The sequence below is a fragment of the Ascaphus truei genome, chromosome 22 (genome assembly GCF_040206685.1).
Source record: "Ascaphus truei isolate aAscTru1 chromosome 22, aAscTru1.hap1, whole genome shotgun sequence".
Taxonomy (NCBI): Eukaryota; Metazoa; Chordata; class Amphibia; order Anura; family Ascaphidae; genus Ascaphus; species Ascaphus truei.
In genome coordinates, this window is record NC_134504.1 from 16,312,535 (window position 1) to 16,337,111 (window position 24,577).

At 50.5% G+C, this 24,577-nt stretch overlaps 1 protein-coding gene across 1 annotated transcript in view; it reads left to right on the top strand.

Moving 5' to 3' along the window:
- Positions 1 to 24,577, top strand: part of SLC39A11 (solute carrier family 39 member 11) — a 258,516-nt gene that overhangs the window by 135,419 nt on the left and 98,520 nt on the right. Inside the window, exon 5 of the mRNA XM_075579851.1 lies at positions 17,155 to 17,445. Coding sequence (XP_075435966.1) covers positions 17,155 to 17,445 — 291 coding nt within the window. The remainder of the gene's footprint in view (positions 1 to 17,154; positions 17,446 to 24,577) is intronic.

Consider the following 24,577-nt stretch of genomic DNA (forward strand, 5'->3'; position numbering starts at 1 on the left):
GAAGGAGCCACCCTCCAAATCAGCCAGGACCAGCTGAACAAGAATTACAAAACATACAGGACCCCTATAAGCTCATATTGAACCCCCAAAATAACCACAACATATATATATATATATATATATGCGTATAGGTGTCAAAGAGGAGTGCTACTGAGCATGGCAATATATATTTAAAACCAGAGACAGAACATGAAACACAGTCAGAGCTCAGTGCTACATCCATTAACACATATACATGCTACCGTGCATATATATATATGTTGTGGTTATTTTGGGGGTTCAATATGAGCTTATAGGGGTCCTGTATGTTGAATAAGTGCTTCAGACATAAATGTAACATTGTGCAAGAGGAGTCCCTGCTCCGAAGAGCTTACAATCTAATTGGTAGGGAGAACGTACAGAGACAGTAGGAGGGAGTTCTGGTAAGTGCGTCTGCAGGGGGCCAAGCTTTATGTATCGTGTGTAGTATTAGCCACGCTGCGTATCTCTAGGTCTGTGAGCTTAAATTCTACAGTGGGTTCATTTATTTTGATTGCGTGGGTATTGGGAGTTTGTAGCAAACTGTTTTATTTGTATTGCCGGGGCTGAGAGATTGCAGTGGGTGGGTGTGAGTTAATTGCTCGCCTAAACACACCTGATTGCGGCTTGTAAGCAATCCCTGAGCCTGCGAGCACTGTGCTGTGTGACTGAATCGCTGTTTGGTTCAAATGCAGTTGGATGAAGCGTGAAGTTATAGCCAGGAGTAGAAACAAAGAAGGCATGCAATAAGGTATATAGGTGAGAGAAATACAGAAAATAGTTGGCTTTTGATATTCCAAAGTTGCAATAATGAGCAGGATTGAGAATGCCACTCGGTGCACATCTTGCCACGTGTATGGGCACTTGGCTCCAGGTAGCATACCACTGTGAGAAGTGTGAGCGGGTCGTCTCTCTAGAGGCTCAGATTGCTGATCTGAAGAAGTAACTTGCAATATTGAGGGACATTGACAATCTTGAAAGGAGTTTAGTGCTCACTGAGCAGGCCCTGGCTAGGACTAGTGGCGCTGTCAGTGAGGAGCAGGTATGTAGCTTGGTTGCTGTTAGTGAGGAGCAGGTAGGTAGCTGGGTGACAGAAGGGGAAGCAGGGGCAATAGGGAGAGGCAGGTCGTTTCTGAGCTGACCCATCCCAATAGATTTGCCATATTGAGTGAAGATATTGGGAGTGGCAAGGCGGAAATGGCAAGGCTGGGGGAGACTAATTCCTCTAGCAGCCAGGGGAATAGTTCCTCCGGCACAGTGGGGACTCAGGATGCTCAGATACAAAGAAAGATTTTGGTGGTAGGGGACTCCATTATTAGGAAGGTAGATAGGGCTGAAATCTGTTGCCATGACCGCATGAACCAAACAGTTTGTTGCCTCCCGGGTGCTCGGGTTCGGCACATTGCGGATCGGGTAGACAGATTGTTGGGGCTGGGACTGACCCAGAGGTCTTGGTACACGTAGGCACCAATGACAAACTTAAAGATAGAAGGAGGGTTCTAAAGAATGATTTCCGGGATCTAGGCTGCAAGCTTAAGGCAAGGACCTCGAAGGTAGTATGTTTAGAAACACTACCAGTGCCATGCGCTATCCCAGGGAGGGTGTTAGAGCTTAGGGAGGTTAATGCATGGCTAAGAAAGTGGTGTAAGACGGGAGAGGTTTGGGTTTTTAGGGCACTGGGAGTCCTGTTCTGAGAGGTGCAATCTTTATAGTAGGGACGGATTGCACCTCAACGAAGAGGGATCTGTGTTTGGGGAGAGAATGTTAAAAAGGTTGGAGGAGATTTCAAACTAAGAAGGAGGGGGGAGGGACAAGAAACCGCTAATGAACTAGACAGAATAGATAGGATTGGGGAATGGCTATGGGAGGGGGGGGGGGGAGGTGTTTGGCAAACAATGAGTCTTAAATCAATTAGAGTAGAAAGGCAGAGGCAGGTAAGCTGATAATAGCACAGACTGGTAACAACCTAGATAGAATGCATGCTTGCTAGATGCAAGAAGCCTGACAGATAAAATGGGGGAACTTGAATTAATAGCTGCAAGGGAGCAGTATGATGTCATAGGCATTACTGAAACATGGAGCAAATAGAAGGGGCGGTGGAGTATATTTATATGTTAAACCGGATCTAAAACCTATTATAAGGGAAGATGTTTACGAAGGGAATGATGAAAATGTAGAGACCCTTGTGGATAGAAATTAGCAGTGGAGGTAAAAGTACAAAGAAAATGTTTGTTGGGATATGCTATAACCCAGGGGTGTTCAAACTTTTTACGTCATGCCACACCCTGCCCTCTTACCTGCTCTCCGGGCATCTCATCGTCGCGGCGTCATGGCAACGCATCGCCATTTGATGACGTGTTGTCATGGCGACGCTATGAAAAGATGCAGGAGGAGAAGCCGGAGAGAAGGTAAGGGACCATTACAGAGACCCCGCACTCTACCCCGGCAATCAGTTTAAATGTTGTGGGGAAGAGCGCGAGGCTCGGTTCGCTGCCCCCTTATATAAAAATTGTGGCCCCCCGTTTGTGCACCCCTGCCATAAACCACCAAATATGAAACATTTCAAACATAAAAAGGATGGAATTAGAAAGTAAAATCAAACCTAATAAATTCTGCAAGCACCGTAAAAACCAAAATATTAGAGGAGCGAATATGGGACCCTTGCAATGCGCGATGGGCAGGCGCATTATTGGCAGTAAGTACAATGCGGAGGAATTAAATACATCCTTTGCCTCTGTATTTACCAAGGAGCAGTCCATTGCAAAAACATTGCAACAGGTGGAAGCCACAAACTCTATATTCACAAACCATTGGTTAACTGAGGAAGAAGTACAAAGGAGGTGTGATTAAAATGATGGTTAATAAGGCAACTGCCCCGATGGCATACATCCCAGAGTTCTTAAGAAGCTAAATTCTGTAATAGCCAAACCATTACACTTAATATTCAAGGACTCCATTTCACAGGCTCAGTACCGCAAGATTGGCGAAAAACAGATGCGGTGTCTATATTTTAAAAGGGAGTTGGATCACAACTGGGGAATTGCAGACCTGTAAGCCTTGCATCAATAGTGGGGAGTGGTGAAGAGAAATACCCGGGCGCTACCTCAAAAATGGAGTCAATGGGGGAATAAAACGAGATGTTACGACCTTAATAAAATATATATGGGGGCATATATTCCGACAACAATGTCTAAAGCAAATCTAGCAATCATACACAAGGAAGGGAGAGACCCATTACAATGCGGTAACTATTGCCCCATAGCCCTCCTTAATTCGGATCTAAAACTTTTTAGCAAAATCTTGGCAAACCGACTCACCCCAATATTGCCCAGTCTAATTCATATAGATCAGGTCGGGTTTGTCTCGGGAAGACAGGCCTCTGATAATACCAGAAAAATTATCAACCTTATAGACCATGTACACCTCCCAAATACGAAGGCTATCCTGTTGAGTCTAGATGCAGAGAAAGCATTTGACAGGATACGGTGGGACTTTTTAGATCAATCTTTGATCAAATTCGGATTTAGGGGCCAATACTTAGAGGGGATCAGAGCCCTATACAAAACTCCCACAGCAGTCGTGAAACTCCCAGGAGGAGACTCAAACCCCATAAAAATCACTAATGGTACCCGACAAGGATGCCCCCTATCTCCGCTTCTATTCGCCCTCTCCATAGAACCCCTGGCAACGACAATCAGGGACAAGAAGAATATCAAAGGTATTGAAATTGGAGAGACAATTTACAAAATATCCCTGTTTGCCGACGACATTATTCTAACCCTGTTCAACCCATTGATGTCCCTCCCGAACTTACAATCCCAATTAGACCAATTTAGTAAAATTTCGGGATATAAAATGAACACAGACAAGTCGGAGGCATTGAACCTTTCATTAACAGCACCAGAAGTTAAGCTGCTACAGGCAAACTTTAATTATAAATGGAGCTCGAGGAAAATTAAGTATCTGGGAATACAGATAACGAGCTATTTTAAGACCCTCTACCAACACAATTATCCCCCTCTCTTCGAAAAGATTAGAAAAGATCTTCAGAGCTGGAACGAATATCAGATCTCTTGGCTAGGAAGAATAGCCACAGTTAAAATGAATATCCTGCCAAGACTCCTATATTATTTCCAGACGCTTCCAATAGACATTCCATTAGCAGAACTTAAAAATACCCAGAATAGAATTTTTCAATTCATCTGGAAAAACAAAAGACCAAGGGTTGCTAGAGCAATTTTGCTAGCCCCAAAAGATTGCGGAGGTCTGGGAGTCCCGGATATCACTAAATACTATCTGGCGGCCCAACTAAAACAAGTAATAATGTGGAACAGCGACCCAACTACAAGTTGTTGGCTCGGGATTGAGTCTACCTATGCAGGACCTCTTTCTCTGCCGGTAATCCTTTGGACCAGCGGGGGAAGGAGGGAGAGCCTAGCAGATAAATTAAAACTGGGAGCAATGAGGTGTACATGGAAGATATGGACTAGAAACAAGGAGAAATATCATTTGGCATCTTTCCCCCACTCTAATGACCCCCATATTTAGCAACCCTGAGTTTATCCCAGGCTGCCTCCCAAAGGGACTAAGTAAATATAAAGAGCTGAGGTTGGTAATAGCTGATGACTATGTAGCCAAAAATAAGATTCTTGCACTCCCAGATTTGGAGAAAAAACATAAAATTACAAATTTACCGGTATTTGGTTACTTACAAATTAGACATTATCTACAAACAGTCTCAAAAGACTCAGTGTTTTCTGCAATGACAAAATTTGAGAGATCATGCAGAAGAGGCTATTATTGCAAAGGCCTGATTTCTGAGGTATATCTGAGTCTGGCGTCAGCCGCGGCACAATCTAAGCACAGCTACATGCTAAAATGGGCAGAGGGCTTAAACCTAGACTTAGGCAGAGACGACTGGGAGGATATCTGGGAAGCGGCCTCTAAAACGTCAATTTGCACAACTATAAAAGAAAACATATACACAATTCTGTTTCATTGGTACCTAACCCCAAATAGGCTGAGCCAGATTTGTGTTGGAGAGGATGCGGGCAAAAAGGAGACATGGCTCATAGCAGGTGGAATTGGCCAAAAATTCAGGGGGTCTGGATCATGATACAAACAATGATACGAGAGCTCCTGGGGGTAGAGATAGAGGTGGACCCGCTGGTCCTGGTGCTGGCTAAACCAATAGAGGATCTACAACCCCAAGAGAACAAAATGATGAGCCACGTCCTCACTGCAGCTCGCTGCTCGGTAGCCGCGGCATGGGAAAAAATAAACGCCCCCTCCAAGCAGACAGTACACGTGACGTGACAGGGAAATAAGACTAATGGAAATCCTCTCGGCACAGCTGGGTCAAAAGGTAGATAAATTCCATAAGGTTTGGTCAGTATGGCCAGACAACTAACAGAAGAATAAATGGGCCACACAGGACTGGAGTTAATAAGCCCCCACCCCCCTCCCCTCCCACCCTCCCCCGCCTCTCATTTCTCCTCTCCCCCCCTACCCCCCCTCCCTCTTCTTTCTTGCTTTCCTCTCCACTACCCTTGATTTTCTCTGAGAGATGGATGGCCGGAAGCGGCTGCTTCCTCAATAGGTTGTTAAAATGTAAAAAATAACAAAAGTTTTGTAGAACTTAACAGATGTAAGTTAATATATAAGAAAGAAAAAAGCCAACAAGAGTATTATTTATGTTGTAATATAATGTTTAATATTTCTTCTTTTTGTAAATTGTGAAGTTGTAGCAGATGTATGTTAAAACCTGTTGTATGATGTCATTCTCTCAAAAAACAATAAAAAAAAATTGAAACAAAAATAAAATATAGAAGGATCCCCTTGGCTTCGTAGTCTCTTCCTATGCCTCAGACCCCGATAGGATCTATCCAGGATCCTTGGTGGTACAGGGATACAGAAAGAAAGGGGGAGCACAGGTTGAGGGATATTTGGTGGGTAATAAAAATGGAGTGTTTGAGTTCGAGTATGTGAAACCTCGAACTAGTGATGGTGGGCGTAATAAAATAACATAAACACTTACACGGCCTTGTGTAAATGCTGTCACATCAAGGTTTCTTTTTGTTCTTTATTCTGCTGGAGTGGCGTTCCTTCTCCCCTTGTCCAAGTGACTTCTTTAATTCACCGGCGGCTCTTGATTAAGGTATCCCTCTCAGAATAGATGAACAAATAAATGAACAGATGTTAAGGGAAAATACAAATAATTATAATAATAATGCCTGACTTTGGTGATATATAAAAGGCAGAATCAAACTGCAACCACTCACACGGGCAAGTGTGAGTGTGATCTTGAGGGAAGGTATCTTTCCTCTTCCTCACATAAAGAGTCTCTGAACTCTGGGTCCTTGAGATGCTAAAAAAAATGGTGGGAATAGATAATAAATATATAAATCAAGATGACTGACACACACACACTGGCTCACACACACACAATGGCTCACACACACACAATGGCTCACACACACACTAACTGACGCGCACGCACACACACACACACACACTGACTGACACACACCGACTGACACACACACACCGACTGACGCGCGCGCACACACCCCCACACACACTGACTGACGCACGCACACACACACTGACTGACGCACGCACACACACACACTCACTGAGGCACACACACACGCACACACTGACTGTGTGTGCGTCAGTCACTCAGTCTGTGTGTGTTTGTGTTTCTGCGTCAGACTCACTGACGCGCGCGCGCGCACACACTGCATGAAGCTGTAAAGGAGGGAGGGGGGAGACTGGATTGATGTGAATGGGGGACAAACAGAGAGAGGGGGGAAGAGAGAGAGAGGAGCGGGAACATTACATCCCGGGCAACGCCGGGTCTCTCAGCTAGTTAATATATAAATCAAGATGATACTCACACGGTGGCTGTATTGGTCCAAAATGCTTAGAGGTTTTGAGCTCAAAACCTCTAAGCATTTTGGACCAATACAGCCACCGTCAAGGAGTGGGACAACGTAAGCGCAGCACTATACCCGGACGCGGATTAGTTAGCTGAGCACCACGCGCCCTATAAACATCATCCTAAAGACTGGCTGTAACCTTGTTTATGTTCTTATGTCTTTTTTTGACTAAGTGCTTTTAATTGTTTTAGTTTTAATAAAGAGATCGGCCGCTAACTCCATTCAAGAGTTTTTTCATTACTTGTTTACATCACCACACGGGAGTGGTTCCTAATAACTTCTTATGCACCTTGGAGTCAGTACTGGAGTTTAAAGGAGAACATAAAGATACCTTTCCCTGTGTGTGCTCACACGAGGCAGTGTGAGTATCATCTTGATTTATATATTTATTATCTATTCCCACCATTTTTTTTAGCATCTCAAGGACCCAGAGTTCAGAGACTCTTTATGTGAGGAAGAGGAAAGATACCTTCCCTCAAGGTCACACTCACACTTGCCCGTGTGAGTGGTTGCAGTTTGATTCTGCCTTTTACATATCACCAAAGTCAGGCATTATTATTATTATTATTTGTATTTTCCCTTAACATCTGTTCATTTATTTGTTCATCTATTCTGAGAGGGATACCTTAATCAAGAGCCGCCGGTGAATTAAAGAAGTCACTTGGACCATGGGAGAAGGAACGCCACTCCAGCAGAATAAAGAAGTAAAGAACAAAAAGAAACCTTGATGTGACAGCATTTACACAAGGCCGTGTAAGTGTTTATGTTATTTTATTACGCCCACCATCACTAGTTCGAGGTTTCACATACTCGAACTCAAACACTCCATTTTTATTACCAACCAAATATCCCTCAACCTGTGCTCCCCCTTTCTTTCTGTATCAATAGTGGGGAAGCTACTTGAAGGTTTAATACGGGATAATATTCAGGAATACCTTATGGAAAACAAAATTATTAGTAATAGTCAGCATGGATTTATGAAGGATAGATCTTGCCAAACTAACCTTATTTGTTTCTTTGAGGAGGTAAGTAGGAATTTAGACCAGGGTAATGCAGTTGATGTGGTCTACTTAGATTTTGCAAAGGCTTTTGATACGGTTTCACACAAGAGATTGGTGTACAAAATAAAGAAAATTGGACTCTAATAATATATGCACCTGGATTGAAAACTGGTTAAAGGACAGACAACAGAGGGTTGTCATAAATGGAACTTTTTCAGGTTGGGCTAAAGTCGTGAGTGGAGTACCTAAGGGATCGGTCTGGGACCCCTGCTTTTTAACTTGTTTATTAATGACCTTGAGGTTGGGATCGAGAGCAGGATCTTGGAGAGACTGGAAACGTGGGCAGGTAAATGGCAGATGAGGTTTAATACAGATAAATGTAAGGTTATGCATTTGGGATGCAAGAATAAAAAGGCGACTTACAAATTAAATGGAGATATATTGGGGGAATCCTTGATGGAGAAGGATTTAGGAGTGCTTGTAGACTGCAGGCTTAGCAATAGTGCCCAATGTCATGCAGTAGCTGCAAAGGCAAACAAGATCTTATCTTGCATCAAACGGGCAATGGATGGAAGGGAAGTAAACATAACTATGCCCCTTTACAAAGCATTAGTAAGACCACACCTTGAATATGGAGTACAATTTTGGGCACCACTTCATAGAAAAGACGTTATGGAACTAGAGAGAGTGCAGAGAAGAGCCAGCAAATTAATAAAGGGGAGGGATAATCTGATTTATCAGGAGAGGCTAGCTAAATTAGATTTGTTTACACTGGCGACACACTTTATTCGAGCTCGGCTAGTCCCACGAATTCGGGTATACCCGGGTGTATTGAGGTTTGTGACTGTTTTCTGCCCGAGTGCATTGAGGTATTTTCCAGGCAGGGATTGAAGCATTTTATTCCCGCTGGCTGCAATACTGCACAGTATATATACATATACTGCATTACAATTCATGAATTTATGCCATCTGGTAGACACGCGAAGCATTGCAGCCTATTAAATCCTAATCATTATCATTTAACAGATCAGCCGCCCGTCAGCCAGGCATGAACCCAGGCTGGGAAGGCAAACGCAACGGGGCTTGTCAGAGGTGAGGAGCGGCGCATTCCAGGTATCTGCCAGGTACATACTGGGTATTTGCTCGAATAAAGTGTGTCGGTGCAGTACATTAAAAAAGAGGAGTCTAAGGCCTGGGACATGGTGATTTTATCCAGGCGGAGGCGCGCTGAGGCTCAGGGAAAGCGGTGCTTTCCCTGGCCTTACACAGCGCGCCGTCAGGGGGCGGGACGGGGGTGGGCCAGTGACGTCACGGAGCTGGTTCGCCCTCATTGGGCGAACCGCTCACGTGACCGGCCCTGCACTCCGGCGAGCGCCAAATTTGAAACCATCTTGAGACCCACGCTTCCCCAAGCGTACGGGCGCGTGAGCGAGCCCCTGCTAAAGCCGCTCTCATTGCGGCTGCAGGGGCTCAGTGCCGAGTGTGAGCACGGCTCAGCCTTGCTCACACCACTATGTCCCAGGCCTAAGAAGGGATATGATAACTACAGCTCAACCCCGGTATAACGCGATCTGTTACAACGCGAATCCGCTTATAACGCGATGTAAGCGTGGCTCCCAATTTTCGTATTTAGGAATACTTTACAACACGATTATTGGTATCTTAAATACTTTATTGTACAATGTATACAATTGTAAATTATTTCTAATGCGATCCGCTTATAGCGCGATGTGATTCTTTGGACCCCAAGCATAGCGTTATAAGGGGGTTGAGCTGTATATACAAATATATTTGGAGACAATACAAGGAGCTTTCAAAAGAACTATTCAGGCAGTACTAAGGACTTGGGGTCATTCTTTAAGGTTGGAGGAAAGGAGATTTCACCAGCAACAAAGGAAAGGGTTCTTTACAGTAAGGGCAGTTACAGTGTGGGATTCATTACCCATGGAGACTGTGATGACGAATACAGTACAATAGATACAATAGATATGTATAAAAACATGTCGGACATCTTTTTAGAAAGGAAATGTACATGGATATACAAATAAGTAAACATGGGAAGGATGTTGATCCAGGGAGTAATCCGATTGCCAATTCTTGGAGTCAGGAAGGAATTTATTTTTCCCCTTATGAGATATCATTGGATAATACAGTATGACACTGGGGGTTTTGTTTGCCTTCCTCTCGATCAATATACTGTAAGTGCGGATATAGGATAAAGTATCTGTTGTTTAAATTTATCATATGTTGTACTCGATGGACGTACTTTTTTTCAACCTCATCTTCTATGTAACTAACATATATGTGAATCTCCATATATAGGAGCCTTTAATTGTATTGTATTGTGTCTTTATTTATATAGCGCCATTAATGTACATAGCGCTTCACAGTAGTAATACATGTGGTAATCGAATAAATAACAGATAATATAAATAACAGATCATGGGATTAAGTGCTTTAGACAAACATAACATTAAGGAAGAGGAGTCCCTGCCCCGAGGAGCTTACAATCTAATTGGTAGGTAGGGAGAACGTACAGAGACAGTAGGAGGGAGTTCTGGTAAGTGCGTCTGCAGGGGGCCAAGCTTTATGTATCATGTGTTCAGAATATCCACAGTGCTATTCGTATGCTTCTTTAAGCAAGTGTGTCTTAAGGTGGGTCTTAAAGGTGGATAGAGAGGGTGCTAGTCGGGTATTGAGGGGAAGGGCATTCCAGAGGTGCGGGGCAGTCAGTGAAAAAGGTTTAAGGCGGGAGAGGGCTTTAGATAAAAAGGGGGTAGAAAGAAGACATCTGAATTGGTCTTGTTCAGAAAACGGAGTTACTATGTTAACACGGAGTAATACACCAGATTCGTGCTCAGATGCTTCCAGTCTAAGGCCGGGGCCATGGTTAAAAATACAGCGCTGAGCCAGGAAACTTATCTCCTTCATCCGGCATGCGTGGGGCTTTGGTAGACGCTCCCGCAGGCGTGCGGAGGCGTGTGGCATTGCAGCCGACAGCCAATTTAATTTTTGGCGCCGAGGGAAGCGGAGGGCCGGTCACGTGACCGCCAAAAGCCTATGGCAGTCCGTGACGTCGGCGACGTGACGTGACGCGCTAGCCCCGGCTCCCACCCGCCTCACAAGCGCGCTCGCTGACGCTCATGCAAGGACACAAAAAAGCTCCTGCTGGAGCAGGAGAGCATGAGCGTCAGCGCTGCCCAGCGCTGTATTTTTAACCATGGCCTTGGCCTAAGGAATATGCATCAAGGCAAACGGTGTGGCATATTGGGGCAGAAATGAATGTTAAAGAGGAACAAAACTCCTTTGAAATGAACCGGGGTTTTCCATTTGATACACGTGATGCGGTTTGTTTTGCCACACACTTGCACCACGTTCCCCGCGTTTCCCAGGCTCCCCCCAGTCAATATGTTAGGGATCTGACTGGGAGGAGAGTTCCACTTCTTCCAAATAAATGGGCGTAGCATCTTCTCCAGCGCAGCGCAGTCCACTTCTCCGCATACAGAGGAGGGGACCCGTGTTTGATAACAGCCCACGGATTAACTATTTGATACCCATCCTTTTATTGGCTCCCCTGTGACCCCACCATTGCCAAATCCGTCACTCTGCGCTCGTTGGCTTTGGCCTGCCGAGTGCGCCGTCCATCTTCAGAGCAATCTGTGGCGCTCATGTCGCATTGGTGGATCCATGCTGTGTGGCTGTGTGGAAGTCCGCAGCTCACTTTTATGGGGTATCTGGATGGTATAGATCAGGGGAGCGCAATCTTTTTTGTCCCCTGCGCCCCCCCTGCCAGCTATTCCCCTCTCTCCAAGCCCACCCCCCCTTACCTTGGCTCCGGCGTCATGATATGTCACATTGCCATGGCAACGTAACGTCGCATGACCTCGCAGCGTCATTTGACCATGGCCAAGGTAAGTGTCGTTTACAGAGGCCTACGCAGCTTCCCCGGCACTAAATTTAAGTGCCTTCGGGAAACGCGCGCCCCCCCCGTTTGCGCACCCCCCATTTTGCGCACCGCTGGTATAGATGGTTTAATATGAATATTCATAAAATGACTTCATATTAAATAGGCAATTATTATTGTCCAAGTGACACTGCAGCTACCCATCCCTCGCAAATTATATTCAATACAGGTGTGTAATTATAGAGACGTGGTTATGGCAGGCCAAAAAGGTCCCCTAACCTCTTAGAGGCCAGAGTTAGTAAGTTGTCTCAGGTGAAGAAAGTCTTAACAGTTTATAAGTGTGCTGTCATGCTCGGTATCACTGTATGGTGGGTCGCCGGATCACCGTAGTAGCAACGTTGAACCTTCCCGGTCCCTACAGTTCATGTAAGATGTGCGGCGCGGTCGTTTGCATGTTTAGCGGGGTAAACAGTGCTGTGATGAGTCCAACGTAGCAACGACCTGCGCTGTGTTGTATTTTGAAGCGGTTATTATAACATACACATTGGTGGAATCTTCGGAGACAGTGACATTCAGCGGGAACAGAAACTGGAGATGTTCACAATAAAGTGTGTTACAGGTATTGGGTTGATTTAAAGGAAAGGTGTATATATGCATGTGTGTAGGTGTGTGTATATTTATATATACAGACATTATAATAGTATCTGAAAGTTCTGCTTAAAGTTTTTCTATTACGTATCTCCTCGGATTGATCTGCTTTCCTGTCTTGCAGTTGAAGAGGAGACCTTTGAGATTTACAAGGTCCTGTACAATGTACCTAAAGAGCAAAAGGAAAGGGATTGGGGAGTGATCAACTAAACCATGCTAATTGTATAATGAAACAAATAAATTTTAATTGATAATAATATATGAAAGTAGGTGCAACTGTGAACTAAAGTGAATCAGGAAAAGGTGTGGGGTACAGTGAACTGTACTCCAAAGAAAATTCACTTAAATGCACACTACCTATATTTAAAATGTAACCTTTAATGTCATATACCCATACCCCGCTTTAAGGACGCTCACTTTAAGTACACTCGCGAGTAAGGACATATCTCCCAATAGGCAAACGGCAGCTCACGCATGCGCCTGTCAGCACGTCCTGAACAGCAATACCGGCTCCCTACCTGTACCGAAGCTGTGCGCACGCGGGGAGACTATAGAGCCTGTTACACATGTGTTATTTACATCAGTTATGCACGTATATGATGATTGCAGTACAGTACATGCATCGATAAGTGGGGAAAAGGCAGTGCTTCACTTTAAGTACATTTCCGCTTTACATACATGCTCCGGTCCCATTGCGTACGTTAATGCGGGGTATGCCTGTATATGTTTTAAGTATATGACATGAAAGGTTACATTTTACATATAGGTAGTGTGCATTTAAGTGAATTTTCTTTGGACCTCACCTTTTCCTGTACAATGTAATTTCATCATTGAAGAGTTCTCCTTAAAAGTTGCAACCCTCTCCAGATCTTATCAGTGGTAGGAATGTGGTTCTACTAGGGGTGTGATTTTAATTACGTGTGGTCCTATGGTTCTACTAGGAGTGTGATTTAGTTACGAGTGGTCCTATGGTTCTACTAGGAGTGTGATTTAGTTACGAGTGGTCCTATGGTTCTACTAGAAGTGTGATTTAGTTACGAGAGGTCCTATGGTTCTACTAGGAGTGTGATTTAGTTACGAGTGGTCCTATGGTTCTACTAGGAGTGTGATTTAGTTACGAGAGGTCCTATGGTTCTACTAGGAGTGTGATTTAGTTACGAGAGGTCCTATGGTTCTACTAGGAGTGTGATTTAGTTACGAGTGGTCCTATGGTTCTACTAGGAGTGTGATTTAGTTACGAGTGGTCCTATGGTTCTACTAGGAGTGTGATTTAGTTACGAGTGGTCCTATGGTTCTACTAGGAGTGTGATTTAGTTACGAGTGGTCCTATGGTTCTACTAGGAGTGTGATTTAGTTACGAGAGGTCCTATGGTTCTACTAGGAGTGTGATTTAGTTACGAGTGGTCCTATGGTTCTACTAGGAGTGTGATTTAGTTACGAGAGGTCCTATGGTTCTACTAGGAGTGTGATTTGGTTACGAGTAGTTCTACTAGGAGTGTGATTTGGTTACGAGTAGTTCTAATAGGAGTGTGATTGGTTTACAAATGGTTCTACTAGGAGTGTGATTTGGTTACGAGTGGTTCTAATAGGAGTGTGATTGGTTTACAAATGGTTCTACTAGGAGTGTGATTTGGTTACGAGTGGTTCTATGGTTCTACTTAGAGTGTGATTTGGTTACAAATGGTTCTACTAGGAGTGGGATTTGGTTACGAATGGTTCTACTAGGAGTCTGATTTGGTTACTAGTGGCCATGGAATGCAACTTGTTTTGTCATTTACACACTCGGACTACTTGTGTAATTCCAGACTTGACAATGTTCTTTTTCATTTATGCAAAAAAAAAAGGGGGGGATTTATATTAACAAGGACTCCTTCGCTTTCGGTTTTTAGAGCGTAACTGTTGTATACAAATGTACAGCACTTTGCCCCAGATTAGGCAGCATTGTTTCCTAAGGCCCTTTGACCCCTGCATACTGGAATAAAACGAGACGAGAGCAGCGAGCCGGGAATGTGTCGCACAGCTCCGCTCCCAGGCTGCACCGTGTGTAAGAGAATGAATCATTATCACAACCCGCTCCTGAGTCACCTGGATAGCAGGCTAATTGGCACTCACTCAAAGCAGCGCCTGCTCAACTTCTGAAACCCTCAGCCTTTTGGCGGATCGAGGGAGACACAGCCGTCTGTCGCCCATCTGAGACATCAGCAAAGTGTCAGAGCGCCTGTTATCACCCAGCATTTAAACTGCTCGTCCCCCGGCACAAGTATGAGGTGTCTCCCGGTGAGCTAGGGATCCAAACCCTGCTCTGACCATCTGATGGTTGCAAACTATCCGGCCTGACGGATGCGATCCCAGGCAGCCAGAATGGGATTCTTATTTTAAACGAACGCAACAATCTAAGTGTCTGCCGTAAGGCAGAAATCCCCCCCGAACGTGACCCCCTTTTATAATGCTTACTTTTTTTGGTACCAGAATTGGAACTGGAAACTACCTGTATTGCTACCTGGTTTTTATGGGGGATTAAAATGGCCGTCCGGTAGGAAGTCACAACCGATGACATGGGGCAGCTCCCTATTGGCCGGCGCATTTCTTTCCCTTGCAGGGAGATTTGACCTGTAAGTATCTCAGAATGACGGGGTTCCCAGGGCTAAAGATAGGGTGATAGGGTGATCCAGCTCTGGGGTGAGGGGAACTCCCTGTAACTTTCCCCTAACTGCTCCCTGTAACGTTCCCCTAACTGCTCCCTGTAACTGTTCCCCTAACTGCTCCCTGTAACTGCTCCCTGTAACGTTCCCCTAACTGCTCCCTGTAACTGTTCCCCTAACTGCTCCCTGTAACTGCTCCCTGTAACGTTCCCCCAACTGCTTCCTGTAACGTTCCCCTAACTGCTCCCTGTAACGTTCCCCTAACTGCTCCCTGTAACGTTCCCCTAACTGCTCCCTGTAACGTTCCCCCAACTGCTTCCTGTAACGTTCCCCTAACTGCTCCCTGTAACTGCTCCCTGTAACGTTCCCCTAACTGCTCCCTGTAACGTTCCCCTAACTGCTCCCTGTAACTGCTCCCTGTAACGTTCCCCTAACTGCTCCCTGTAACGTTCCCCTAACTGCTCCCAGTAAGGGAGCTCCCTGTAACGTTCCCCTAACTGCTCCCTGTAACGTTCCCCTAACTGCTCCCAGTAAGGGAGCTCCCTGTAACGTTCCCCTAACTGCTCCCTGTAACGTTCCCCTAACTGCTCCCTGTAACGTTCCCCTAACTGCTCCCTGTAACTGCTCCCTGTAACGTTCCCCTAACTGCTCCCTGTAACGTTCCCCTAACTGCTCCCTGTAACGTTCCCCTAACTGCTCCCTATAATTCCTCTCTTAACTGCTCTTATAACCGTTTGTCACGCATGCGAGCGGAACAGACACAGAACACGCGTGTCACTGTTGCACATTGTCACGCATGCCAACGGAGCAGACACAGAACACGCGTGTCACTGTTGCACATTGTCACGCATGCGAGCGGAGCAGACACAGAACACGCGTGTCACTGTTGCACATTGTCACGCAGGCGAGCGGAGCAGACACAGAACACGCGTGTCACTGTTGCATATTGTCACGCATGCGAGCGGAGCAGACAGAACACGCGTGTCACTGTTGCACATTGTCACGCATGCGAGCGGAGCAGACACAGAACACGCGTGTCACTGTTGCACATTGTCACGCATGCGAGCGGAGCAGACACAGAACACGAGTGTCACTGTTGCACATTGACACGCATGCGAGCGGAGCAGACACAGAACACGCGTGTCACTGTTGCACATTGTCACGCAGGCGAGCGGAGCAGACACAGAACACGCGTGTCACTGTTGCACATTGTCACGCATGCGAGCGGAGCAGACACAGAACACGCGTGTCACTGTTGCACATTGTCACGCATGCGAGCGGAGCAGACACAGAACACGCGTGTCACTGTTGCACATTGTCACGCATGCGAGCGGAGCAGACACAGAACACGAGTGTCACTGTTGCACATTGTCACGCAGGTGAGCGGAGCAGACACAGAACACGCGTGTCACTGTTGCACATTGTCACGCATGCGAGCGGAGCAGACACAGAACACGCGTGTCACTGTTGCACATTGTCACGCAGGCGAGCGGAGCAGACACAGAACACGCGTGTCACTGTTGCACATTGTCACGCAGGCGAGCGGAGCAGACACAGAACACGCGTGTCACTGTTGCACATTGACACAATTCACATACACATTTTTGGTGCCGGCTTCCGATCATAATACCCGTCCGGAAAGGCTGAAGCGCAATGCTGTCTTATCTGGCCGTGAAAGGGTCTCCAGCTCCTCTGACCAAACTCGTGGGTCCACCAACACTTCCCACCCTGCGACGCGAGCCCCCAAACCTCATTACCACGCAGCCGCGCACCTTCATTACTGCGCTATTCCTGCCGAAAGCGAGCCGGGGAAATGAACGTCCACGCAGCGAATAACTTCTGTTCTCTTTTAAAGAAACGCGTTTCCGTGTCTTCTTCTTGTAATCTATCGCTTTTGAGGGATAACTTTTTTGGAGGGGAGGGGGGGGAGGTTACTCCTTAAACTGCAATGGTGCCGATCGGGGCACTGTTGCATGGAAACACCCATTCACTTTTAATAGGTGTGAAAGTGCCCGGCTGGCCTAGTTTATTGAGCCCCAGTGTTGGGGACCAGGCTGTAACACGGGGTTGGGGGGTCTCTGCCCCCCAAACTCATCGTGCCCTCTATTTCTGTTTTCTTGCAGACAAAATAGAGAACGGAGAGGTGTACCAGAGGAAGAAGGGGGCTCCCCCTCCCTCGGCTGAGGACGCCTCATCGTCGCTGAACCCCAAGGGTTCGTCCCCCAGCGCTGGGAGCAGCTGGAGACGGATCATGCTGCTCATCCTGGCGATCACCATTCATAACATTCCGGGTAAGACCCCGTGTGCTGGGGGTGGGGGGCGGGGGAGGCTGGGATATTTCTCTGAGTGCAGCGCGTATATCTGCGGGGTCTTCTTGTCTTAAAAAGAGGCTTTACCGGTCCTGTGACTGTCAGACACTTTCCTCCTCATGGTCATGAGACACAGAACCGTGCATGTCACCTCATCACCATGCAGAGCGAGTGTCCCAGCTCAAAATTGATGTGTGCCGAAGCCTAAAACAACGGTCTTTGAGGGGGTTATCTGGTTCTGCACTTCCTTGTCTCAGACTAAGCTGCGCAATGCAGCTGGCACCAGCGGTAGAAAATCTGTGTAATTAAGCAGATAGGAGGCTGTAAGTGCCACACTGGCTGGCTGCCCAGCATGTAACTACCCAGAATCCTTGTCTGCCGTTTAACTAGTGAGTGACACAGGGCATGGGGTGAGTGACACAGGGCATGGGGTGAGTGACACAGGGCATGGGGTGAGTGACACAGGGCATGGAGTGAGTGACACAGGGCATGGGGTGAGTGACACAGGGCATGGGGTGAGTGACACAGGGCATGGGGTGAGTGACACAGGGCATGGGGTGAGTGACACAGGGCATGGGGTGAGTGACACAGGGCATGGGGTGAGTGACACAGGGCATGGGGTGAGTGACACAGGGCATGGGGTGAGTGACACAGGGCATGGGGTGAGTGACACAGGGCATGGGGTGAGTGACACAGGGCATGGGGTGAGTGACACAGGGCATGGGGTGAGTGACACAGGGCATGGGGTGAGTGACACAGGGCATGAGGTGAGTGACACAGGGCATGGGGTGAGTGACACAGGGCATGGAGTGAGTGACACAGGGCATGGGGTGAGTGACACAGGGCATGGGGTGAGTGACACAGGGCATGGGGTGAGTGACACAGGGCATGGGGTGAGTGACACAGGGCATGGGGTGAGTGACACAGGGCATGGGGTGAGTGACACAGGGCATGGGGTGAGTGACACAGGGCATGGGGTGAGTGACACAGGGCATGGGGTGAGTGACACAGGGCATGGGGTGAGTGACACAGGGCATGGGGTGAGTGACACAGGGCATGGGGTGAGTGACACAGGGCATGGGGTGAGTGACACAGGGCATGGGGTGAGTGACACAGGGCATGGGGTGAGTGACACAGGGCATGGGGTGAGTGACACAGGGCATGGGGTGAGTGACACAGGGCATGGGGTGAGTGACACTGGGCATGGGGTGAGTGACACTGGGCATGGGGTGAGTGACACAGGGCACGGGGTGAGTGACACAGGGCACGGGGTGAGTGACACAGGGCACGGGGTGAGTGACACAGGGCACGGGGTGAGTGACACAGGACATGGGGTGAGTGACACAGGGCATGGGGTGAGTGACACAGGGCACGGGGTGAGAGACACAGGGCATGGGGTGAGTGACACTGCGCATGGGGTGAGTGACACAGGACATGGGGTGAGTGACACAGGGCACGGGGTGAGTGACACTGGGCATGGGGTGAGTGACACAGGGCATGGGGTGAGTGACACAGGGCACGGGGTGAGTGACACAGGGCATGGGGTGAGTGACACAGGGCATGGGGTGAGTGACACAGGGCATGGGGTGAGTGACACAGGGCATGGGGTGAGTGACACAGGGCACGGGGTGAGTGACACTGGGCATGGGGTGAGTGACACAGGGCACGGGGTGAGAGACACAGGGCATGGGGTGAGTGACACTGCGCATGGGGTGAGTGACACAGGGCATGGGGTGAGTGACACTGCGCATGGGGTGAGTGACACAGGGCATGGGGTGAGAGACACAGGGCATGGGGTGAGTGACACTGGGCATGGGGTGAGTGACACAGGACATGGGGTGAGTGACACAGGACATGGGGTGAGTGACACAGGGCACGGGGTGAGTGACACTGGGCATGGGGTGAGTGACACAGGGCATGGGGTGAGTGACACAGGACATGGGGTGAGTGACACAGGGCACGGGGTGAGTGACACAGGGCATGGGGTGAGTGACACTGGGCATGGGGTGAGTGACACAGGACATGGGGTGAGAGACACAGGGCATGGGGTGAGTGACACAGGGCATGGGGTGAGAGACACGGCACGGGGTGAGTGACACAGGGCATGGGGTGAGTGACACAGGGCATGGGGTGAGTGACACTGGGCATGGGGTGAGTGACACAGGACATGGGGTGAGTGACACAGGACACGGGGTGAGTGACACAGGGCACGGGGTGAGTGACACTGGGCATGGGGTGAGTGACACAGGGCATGGGGTGAGTGACACAGGGCATGGGGTGAGTGACACAGGGCATGGGGTGAGTGACACAGGGCATGGGGTGAGAGACACAGGGCATGGGGTGAGTGACACAGGGCACGGGGTGAGTGACACAGGGCATGGGGTGAGTGACACAGGGCATGGGGTGAGTGACACTGGGCATGGGGTGAGTGACACAGGGCATGGGGTGAGTGACACAGGGCATGGGGTGAGTGACACAGGGCATGGGGTGAGTGACACAGGGCATGGGGTGAGAGACACAGGGCATGGGGTGAGAGACACAGGGCATGGGGTGAGTGACACAGGGCATGGGGTGAGTGACACAGGGCATGGGGTGAGTGACACAGGGCATGGGGTGAGTGACACTGGGCATGGGGTGAGTGACACAGGACATGGGGTGAGTGACACAGGACATGGGGTGAGTGACACAGGGCACGGGGTGAGTGACACTGGGCATGGGGTGAGTGACACAGGGCATGGGGTGAGTGACACAGGGCATGGGGTGAGTGACACAGGACATGGGGTGAGTGACACAGGGCATGGGGTGAGAGACACAGGGCATGGGGTGAGTGACACAGGGCACGGGGTGAGTGACACAGGGCATGGGGTGAGTGACACAGGGCATGGGGTGAGTGACACTGGGCATGGGGTGAGTGACACAGGGCATGGGGTGAGTGACACAGGGCATGGGGTGAGTGACACAGGGCATGGGGTGAGTGACACAGGGCATGGGGTGAGAGACACAGGGCATGGGGTGAGAGACACAGGGCATGGGGTGAGTGACACAGGGCATGGGGTGAGTGACACAGGGCATGGGGTGAGTGACACAGGGCATGGGGTGAGTGACACAGGACACGGGGTGAGTGACACAGGGCACGGGGTGAGTGACACAGGGCATGGGGTGAGTGACACAGGGCATGGGGTGAGTGACACAGGGCATGGGGTGAGTGACACTGGGCATGGGGTGAGAGACACAGGGCATGGGGTGAGTGACACTGGGCATGGGGTGAGTGACACTGGGCATGGGGTGAGTGACACAGGGCACGGGGTGAGTGACACAGGGCATGGGGTGAGTGACACTGGGCACGGGGTGAGAGACACAGGGCATGGAGTGAGTGACACTGGGCACGGGGTGAGAGACACAGGGCATGGGGTGATGGGGTGAGTGACACAGGGCATGGGGTGAGTGACACAGGGCATGGGGTGAGTGACACAGGGCACGGGGTGAGTGACACAGGGCATGGAGTGAGTGACACTGGGCACGGGGTGAGAGACACAGGGCATGGGGTGATGGGGTGAGTGAATGGGGTGATGGGGTGAGTGACACAGGGCATGGGGTGAGTGACACAGGGCATGGGGTGAGTGACACAGGACATGGGGTGAGAGACACAGGGCATGGGGTGAGTGACACAGGGCATGGGGTGAGTGACACAGGGCATGGGGTGAGAGACACGGCACGGGGTGAGTGACACAGGGCATGGGGTGAGTGACACAGGACATGGGGTGAGAGACACTGGGCACGGGGTGAGTGACACAGGGCATGGGGTGAGTGACACTGGGCATGGGGTGAGAGACACAGGGCATGGGGTGAGTGACACAGGGCATGGGGTGAGAGACACAGGGCATGGGGTGATGGGGTGAGTGACACAGGGCATGGGGTGAGTGACACAGGGCATGGGGTGAGTGACACAGGACATGGGGTGAGAGACACAGGGCATGGGGTGAGTGACACAGGGCATGGGGTGAGTGACACAGGGCATGGGGTGAGAGACACGGCACGGGGTGAGTGACACAGGGCATGGGGTGAGTGACACAGGACATGGGGTGAGAGACACGGCACGGGGTGAGTGACACAGGGCACGGGGTGAGTGACACAGGGCATGGGGTGAGTGACACAGGGCATGGGGTGAGTGACACTGGGCATGGGGTGAGTGACACAGGGCATGGGGTGAGTGACACTGGGCATGGGGTGAGAGACACGGCACGGGGTGAGTGACACAGGGCATGGGGTGAGTGACACAGGGCATGGGGTGAGTGACACAGGGCATGGGGTGAGTGACACTGGGCATGGGGTGAGTGACACAGGGCATGGGGTGAGTGACACTGGACATGGGGTGAGAGACACAGGGCATGGGGTGAGTGACACTGGGCATGGGGTGAGTGACACAGGGCATGGGGTGAGTGACACAGGGCATGGGGTGAGAGACACAGGGCATGGGGTGAGTGACACAGGGCATGGGGTGAGTGACACAGGGCACGGGGTGAGTGACACAGGGCACGGGGTGAGTGACACAGGGCACGGGGTGAGTGACACAGGACATGGGGTGAGTGACACAGGACATGGGGTGAGTGACACTGCGCATGGGGTGAGTGACACAGGGCACGGGGTGAGTGACACAGGGCATGGGGTGAGTGACACAGGGCACGGGGTGAGTGACACTGGGCATGGGGTGAGTGACACAGGGCATGGGGTGAGTGACACAGGGCATGGGGTGAGTGACACAGGACATGGGGTGAGTGACACAGGGCATGGGGTGAGTGACACTGGGCACGGGGTGAGTGACACAGGGCATGGGGTGAGTGACACAGGGCATGGGGTGAGTGACACAGGGCATGGGGTGAGTGACACAGGGCATGGGGTGAGTGACACAGGGCATGGGGTGAGTGACACAGGGCATGGGGTGAGTGACACAGGACATGGGGTGAGTGACACAGGGCATGGGGTGAGTGACACAGGGCACGGGGTGAGTGACACAGGGCATGGGGTGAGTGACACAGGGCATGGGGTGAGTGACACAGGGCATGGGGTGAGTGACACTGGGCATGGGGTGAGTGACACAGGGCATGGGGTGAGTGACACAGGGCATGGGGTGAGTGACACAGGGCATGGGGTGAGTGACACTGGGCATGGGGTGAGTGACACAGGACATGGGGTGAGTGACACAGGGCATGGGGTGAGTGACACAGGGCATGGGGTGAGTGACACAGGGCATGGGGTGAGTGACACAGGGCATGGGGTGAGTGACACAGGGCATGGGGTGAGTGACACTGGGCATGGGGTGAGTGACACAGGGCATGGGGTGAGTGACACAGGGCATGGGGTGAGTGACACAGGACATGGGGTGAGTGACACAGGGCATGGGGTGAGTGACACAGGGCACGGGGTGAGTGACACAGGGCATGGGGTGAGTGACACTGGGCATGGGGTGAGTGACACAGGGCATGGGGTGAGTGACACAGGGCATGGGGTGAGTGACACAGGACATGGGGTGAGTGACACAGGGCATGGGGTGAGTGACACAGGGCACGGGGTGAGTGACACAGGGCATGAGGTGAGTGACACTGGGCACGGGGTGAGAGACACTGGGCACGGGGTGAGTGACACAGGGCATGGGGTGAGTGACACAGGGCATGGGGTGAGTGACACAGGACATGGGGTGAGAGACACGGCACGGGGTGAGTGACACAGGGCATGGGGTGAGTGACACAGGGCATGGGGTGAGTGACACTGGGCACGGGGTGAGAGACACTGGGCATGGGGTGAGTGACACAGGGCATGGGGTGAGTGACACAGGACACGGGGTGAGTGACACAGGGCATGGGGTGAGAGACACAGGGCATGGGGTGAGTGACACAGGGCATGGGGTGAGTGACACAGGGCATGGGGTGAGTGACACAGGGCATGGGGTGAGTGACACAGGGCACGGGGTGAGTGACACAGGGCACGGGGTGAGTGACACAGGGCACGGGGTGAGTGACACAGGGCATGGGGTGAGTGACACAGGGCATGGGGTGAGTGACACAGGGCATGGGGTGAGTGACACAGGGCATGGGGTGAGTGACACAGGGCATGGGGTGAGTGACACAGGGCATGGGGTGAGTGACACAGGGCATGGGGTGAGTGACACAGGGCATGGGGTGAGTGACACAGGGCATGGGGTGAGTGACACAGGGCATGGGGTGAGTGACACAGGACATGGGGTGAGTGACACTGGGCATGGGGTGAGTGACACAGGACATGGGGTGAGTGACACAGGGCATGGGGTGAGTGACACAGGACATGGGGTGAGTGACACAGGACATGGGGTGAGTGACACAGGGCACGGGGTGAGTGACACTGGGCATGGGGTGAGTGACACAGGGCATGGGGTGAGTGACACAGGGCATGGGGTGAGTGACACAGGGCATGGGGTGAGAGACACTGGGCACGGGGTGAGTGACACAGGGCACGGGGTGAGTGACACAGGGCATGGGGTGAGTGACACTGGGCACGGGGTGAGTGACACAGGGCATGGGGTGAGTGACACAGGGCATGGGGTGAGTGACACAGGGCATGGGGTGAGTGACACTGGGCACGGGGTGAGAGACACAGGGCATGGGGTGAGTGACACAGGGCATGGGGTGAGTGACACAGGACATGGGGTGAGAGACACTGGGCACGGGGTGAGTGACACAGGGCATGGGGTGAGTGACACTGGGCATGGGGTGAGAGACACAGGGCATGGGGTGAGTGACACAGGGCATGGGGTGAGAGACACAGGGCATGGGGTGATGGGGTGAGTGACACAGGGCATGGGGTGAGTGACACAGGGCATGGGGTGAGTGACACAGGACATGGGGTGAGAGACACAGGGCATGGGGTGAGTGACACAGGGCATGGGGTGAGTGACACAGGGCATGGGGTGAGAGACACGGCACGGGGTGAGTGACACAGGGCATGGGGTGAGTGACACAGGACATGGGGTGAGAGACACGGCACGGGGTGAGTGACACAGGGCACGGGGTGAGTGACACAGGGCATGGGGTGAGTGACACAGGGCATGGGGTGAGTGACACTGGGCATGGGGTGAGTGACA